General features: G+C 32.6%; 1 protein-coding gene across 1 annotated transcript; it reads left to right on the forward strand.

Moving 5' to 3' along the window:
- Window positions 1-1,969: 1,969 nt before the first annotated feature.
- On the forward strand, window positions 1,970-3,763 carry LOC149902382 (cilia- and flagella-associated protein 99-like). Its single transcript, XM_090109982.1, has one exon. The coding sequence runs from the start codon at window positions 1,970-1,972 to the stop codon at window positions 3,761-3,763; it is 1,794 nt and encodes a 597-aa protein (XP_089966108.1).
- The last annotated feature ends 3,038 nt before the right edge of the window (window positions 3,764-6,801 follow it).

Below are 6,801 nucleotides of genomic sequence, written 5' to 3' on the forward strand. Positions count from 1 at the left end.
TTTGTTTATTTGAACGCGCTAATATCGGGAACTACTGATCCGATTTGAAAAATTCTTTCACTGTTAGATAGCCCATTTATCGAGGAAGGTGATAGGCTATGTATCATCACGCTACGACCAACAGGAGTGACAGACAGAATGCACTATATGCATTCACGCAAAACCTCCCACTCGCACGCCCTTAGCAACTGTCCCCTCGCCTGTCAAGGTCTTATGCTGTTCAAAACCGCCTGGCATTGTACATACTTACTCTGAGACGTTTATTTGAAGACATATAAAAATTTCGAGTATACAGGATAAAGTTTATTTTACCCCATCAACTGTGCGTTTTCTAATTGATCTGTCATATACTTCTGCTTATTGTAATCGCCTGTCAATTTTTTTTTAAGATGTACAATAAATAAACTTTATCCTATTAAATTTTCAAATTTACAGAAACAAGTTTAGAAAACCAATTTTTTTAACAGTTTAAAAAATAAAGGGGCTGATGACGTGCAGGGCTCACGCCTGCCAGGTCATGGCTATTGCTCTTAGAATTCCATAAATCGTAAGTATACAAATTTCTAGCCTTACAGGGAGACCGTTACTCCCAGGGTTCACTGGCTCTCCAGCTATTAATTAAGGGTGATAATTTGACATGCACTGACAGCTAATATTATGTTCAAATTGATTTGTGTTCAAAGTTGAATCCATCTTGACAGAATCAATAAACCTCCGCTTTCTCAGACAATATGAAGCGATTTTAATTAATTAAATGAGAATCTTTACTTTTTGAGTTCTTTTTTAATAGTCCAAATGTATAGCAAACAATAAAATCATGTCTCAGGGAGGAAAATTGGTGAACACAAAAAAATGCAATTAATCCAATCTCTGCCATTTCATATCGATAATAATTAAAATAAAATGCATATAGACAGATACATGACAATATGAGTGCTTAGTCCAAGAACACTTTGTGTAATACGCAAGTATAAAGCGCCCATCAGTTAGTAGTTACCGACAAAACGAAGCAAGAGTAATTATAAAGAGAATGAAAATGCAAAGATCGGACATGACATGTAAGTTACCGACTGACAATAGCGTGAAGATAACAAGACAGGAACCTGTTTAAAATTCCTCTAATCGAATATGGTCTTTATGGTTGTCTTTAACACGATTATTATATTTTAAGAGGTCTCCTGTGACTTGCATTTTGTGCTCATCGAACGGAGCCTACTTGAGGTGTCGAACTGTCGAATAAATAGCTTTGCGTCCGAGTGATTAATTAATGACAGGCTCGGCGAAAACAGACTGGCTACCTAATTAAATACTCCCAGCAACGCGGTACAAGGGAACTTCATATTATTAAGATTGAGTGGTAAATTATTCTTGGTTTCTATTTCTTAAATAGGTATTTCACTTCGAGATTGTTGAACGATAGTTCATAATTACCTGGTGGGAGTAAGTATAGTAACTACTAACTACATTAGGTATATGGTATTAGACGTTTCCTATCAAAGTTATGGCTATTTTATCATCTGTGAAATATTCTAGGCGGATAAGAACATAGTTTGTTGATTTTACTTATACCTAAGTGCATTTTATCATGCATAAAATCAATGGCATTGAAGTTATATGAGTAAATTTATATTTATAATTTTAAATTGATACCTATTTGAAATTAAACTATAATCTAAAAAAAGTATATACTATTTCTAATATTACCTATTGCCAGCGTTGGATTGTTATAATATAAATAAGATAAAAACTATAAGAAAAGATAAATGGTGAAAAGATGTTTTACAGAAAAATTACAAAAAGTAGGTACAATATAAAATTTAAATACCATTACAATACTGGCTGACTAAAATAAAATGTTTCAACTGTCAACTAAATTACGTAAGTTTCATCTTAATGTCTCATTCGTATATTTTTATGTCAGCCTATAATTTTCTATGTAAAATTATCAACCACAACAAACTCTTATATTATGGTATACTATTATACATCAAGTAATGTAAAGGTGTTGAGAAATATAATAATGGACTATGGAGCAAGCACTGAAGTATCTCCATACGAATACATGAAAACATATATCGAGACGTGTCCTGAAAATATACAAGATACTAAGCTATCTTGGATAGCGGAAGCATTTTTAGGAATACAAAAACATGGTGAATTTTTGAAAGAAATCGCCGCTCATATGTCTGATGAACTTACGGAAGAAGATCTAGACTATTTCATAATTATTTTTCACGCCATTACATTTCAAATTACGCCAACCGATATGTCATATTTATACAAGTGTCTCTTCAATTTAAGTAAACCATTGTTAAGTACATTCACAAATTTTTTGAGCAACAATGAAGTGTTGACATACGTATCACAAGTAGCACAAAGTAGCTATGACACAAATTTCATAACTGACAAAATAATTAGCCCTTTATTTAATTGGCAGCCTTACATAAGTGAAATGGCACATAATTATGCTGAATACTTGAAAAGAATTGAGCGAAGAAAAGCAAAGCCATTAACTGTGCCGATACAGCCAAATGTATTGAAAAGAAAAGGGCATCATCATCAAGATCACTGCCCGGCTCCAGGTTCATCTCCAACACCCGAAACTCCTCCCAATTCTTTACAAAAGAAAGGAAATAAAATGTTAGCCAAAAATGTTATTGATAAAAAATTGAAAGCTTTGCACGATAAAAATAAACAAAAGGCTACCCAGCTATTGAATACAGTAAAAACAAATGATTTTCACTTTACTCGAGGGAAATCTGAAAAATACTACCAAAAAATTTCAAGCATTAAAAATGAATTGGAAACTGATTATAAGAAAACATTACCAGACACAAATAAAAAAATTGTTATACAAAATTCAGCACCTCAAATCAAAGACACAGTAGCAACTGTTAAAAGGTTGAATAAAAGGATCCAACAAACGCAAAACGAGGAAGTTGAGTGGTTACAAGATATAATATCTAATTGTAGAAACGTTCGTAAAATTGAACAATTGCAGGATTTTGATCGGCAAGAAAAGGAAAGAGAGCGACTTTTAGATATAGAAAGGAAACATTTAATGGGTCAGATTTCTCATGAGGAAGCGCTTATTGCTAAAAAGAAATTAAAAGATGAAAATAAGAAAAAATACGAAGACTTTATAAAAGAAAAACAGCTTTGGGATGAGGAAATTGAAATGTGGAGGAAACAAGAAATGGAAAAAAATAGAAAACAAGTAGAAAAACTTTCTCTTATTGAATTAAATTTATTAGAAGCCAAAAATAACGCAACGTTACGAAAAAAAGAAATGGCAGAAAAACTAAAGAAGGAAAGTGAGGAAATGATTGCTAATGCCATAAAAGTAAAACAAGAAGAATTAGAGAGGAAAATAAATATGATAAAAGAAATTAAAATTTTATCAGCTATTGCCAAAAAAGCGAAAGTACCTAAAATCATTGATTTAACTGAATCGTCTGGTCTGGGTTTGCTCTGTGAAATGTCTATAGCCGAATTACAAGAAAGATTAAGTTCTATGAAAATTTGTTTAAAAGAAGAACTTGACAAGAAAAGAAAACAGATAAAAGATGATAAATTAGCTGCAAAAAATGGCCTGATCGAAACCAAAGAAGATATAAAGAAATTTATGAGTGAACGTGAATTAGTTCGCAAAAGTAAAAAGAATTCTAATCATCAGGTTACCACTTCAACATCGAAGGAAATAAGCGATCTGAAAAGAATTTTAGAAGAGAAACGAAAATTGCGTGTTCAACTTTCTGCGTGAATTTTTGTGCGAAAAATACGTTGTGTTAATTGAAAATTAAATGTTATAGTCTACGATTATTATGTTATTATTATTAATTATGTTTTTCTTTTGTATTTAAGTATAACATTAACTATCAAGTTGGTTTATCCACTGAAATCAATTATCTTAATACCTATCTAACTACTAAATAACAATCTCTCGAGGCGACAATATATCAAAGAAATTATGCTATAAGACACATTAAGTAATGGTATCCGCAGGCACATCCTATCGAAGCCTGTATGAAATGGTCGCATCTTAATTAGTAATATAGATTACAAAAACTTCTATACATAGTAGTTTAGACACTATCCATGATGTAAAAGTAAACGGCTAAGGCTTAACGTCCCCATCTTGTTAATACGTTTTTGTAACTATAAAGAAACTCATTTGGTCAACGATCCAAAGAATCGTATATTTTAAGATGATAAAGAACTAATAGACTTCAATCGGTATCGACATAATAGTACAAATAACGTGACAATTTCTCGAAATCCGAAAACCTAGTCAATATAATTTGGATTAAGGCAATAAATAAGTCGAGGTCGCCTGTTCATTTGTATCGGCGTATAATTTAAATTCTTTAACGCCAATGTTCAAGATTACGCGGCGAGATAGAGGCGCGGGCGCCCGTGTCGCCTCGACAACCACCAAATAAATTTATATATCCGACCGATACCGAACCGACTTCTCTCTTTGTAGATAATTCGGCCTGTAACGTTGAATGACTCTATTAACAGCTTCCCTTTTAGGGATAAATGTCGGCTGACATGCCTGACCTCTGGATTGTCGTGTATATAGTTAACGTATTAATTTACGTCTTATTCGTGAACTGTACACACTTGACTATAATGGTAATATTTGTAACAGATTATAATATATGGTTGTCTTTTGTGTAATAAATTACTTACACAGTAAAGTACCATGTATTATGAACTTAATGGATATGGTTAAATATGGCTGGATTTCACAAGAAAACATATTTTATTATGGAATCATAGCATCCAATCATAAAATGCAATGGAAGTTATTTTATAACAATATCCTCTTTCATAATACCTATATACCTTAATATAATGGAAGTACTTACACGTTTTAAACAAATTAATACAATCTTGCATTAATTTTAAAGCTACATAGCACGTAATTAGTTTGTTTTAATATGAAATTATCAAACAAACTAAAATTTATAATCACTGCACTTGATGATATTTTTATCAACGGTAATTACACGCGTATATAAAAAGTGATTAAAAATAAAATGTGCTCAAAATAAACGTTTCAGCCTAATTAATGCCATACAAATGCGAGTTCACGGTTTTATCTGAGTAATTTAAAGATACTACGAATAAGGGCCATCGTTTCGAGATTTACCTGATAACAGTAAAACGTCAATAACCACCTAATTGGGAGAGAACACTCTGCTCACAATCACCGAGCCGTCCCCGGTCCCGAAGTGAGATACTAATAAATATTGTAACACAGATGGAGATAATTTGAACGATAACTTAATGTGCTTACATTTCGGATCTGCTCATGGTTTTATGAAACTACCTACGATATTTTATCTGTACCTCACTTATACGGTGAGACAATAAATTTTAAATTATCGCGGGACGGGACGCAACAAATATATTATTCACTTTTTCTGTATGATGTTTCAATTATTATGTAGATACAAATGTTTATAGTTTGGAAATTGATTTGAATTTAGTCCAAAACTAGTTTGCTTTGTAGAGTAGATTGTAGAGTAGATTTAATATTTTTATCCAGCTCTATCTACAAAGTACAACCAAATATTGAGTAACGTAGGTGTAAATGACACACTAACAGCCTAAAATGCTTATTATAAACTTTCACGTTAATTATATACAGAATGGATAGTTACCATAAAACTATATAAAGACTAGTCATTAAGTAAATTCTCCTATTAAAAATAATAGCCTCATATAAAACATACGTTTTACGCGTGACATGGAACTGGAAGACATAATATAAATTGACAGAAACATCGAACAAAGCAATCTTCCTGCACCAATAAATGGTAAATTTAATCATAACATTAGCCTTCTTTAGTAAGTTGTCCGACGCGAGTATATTAAACAAGTCATATTGTGAATGGTCAAGCAATTTGCATGCGAATAATATGTGAACTTTATATGCCAATGATGTCACATGTTTTAGTGTTTCGTTAAGGGACGCGTCAAAAAAATAAGTAAAATAAGGAGCTTGCTGGCGATGAGCATAACAAACACGACTACACTCTGAATTAACATTTTAGCAATATAAAATGTCGTACCTCTTTAAATTATAAACAGTTTTATGCAGTAGCGGTGCAGTTTCTAGCTTAATTTAATCGAAGAGGGGCTTATGTTTTTTACATTAAATCATTTTTATGATATACCGACGTAATTTATTAGATGTTTATATCAGATGTAGATATCTATTACGCATGCATAACAACATTCAAGTTATTTGAATAACGCGGTCGTGCAATTAAGACTAAAATTAAACTCCATTAAAAGAAAAGAAAACATAATTGAGTTATATATTTTAGTGTTTAGGTATTTGAAGAAATGGTTAGAATTTTCTTTATGGGACTAACTAGCCGCAAATTGTCATCTCTAAACGCATTTATTCTATAATCGCGTCGCAATACAGTCGCACGGACCTTGCGAATACTAAAAGAATGGAGAGCTCCACGATTAAAGTAGATGTCGTCCTATCTTTCTCGGTATTACAATTTGTATGTTAAGATCGGCTGGACATAGGCGTTCGCAGGGTTGTCTCGGCGCTTCAAACGACGCACAAAATTTATTGTTATTGGTTCGGCGCGCGTACATGCATCCACACTCCGCGACTATCACGACGCTACAACTTTATCTCCGCGCACCACTATTCTGGCCGTACGCCCTCTACGTGTTGCTGTCGACTTTTATGTGACATTTGGGCGACTGCTGACTGACACTTTAGATTTATGCTCTAGAAACATTCTATTTTTAAATTTATCAATAAAT

Source organism: Colias eurytheme, chromosome 15, assembly GCF_061535395.1.
Source record: "Colias eurytheme isolate Ceu_HAF_F1 chromosome 15, ilColEury1 Martin Lab GWU primary, whole genome shotgun sequence".
NCBI classification, from domain to species: Eukaryota; Metazoa; Arthropoda; class Insecta; order Lepidoptera; family Pieridae; genus Colias; species Colias eurytheme.

What these genes read in the sequence shown, in the direction of transcription:
- LOC149902382 (XM_090109982.1), top strand. Translation starts at nt 1,970, where the DNA reads ATGGTATACTATTATACATCAAGTAATGTAAAGGTGTTGAGAAATATA.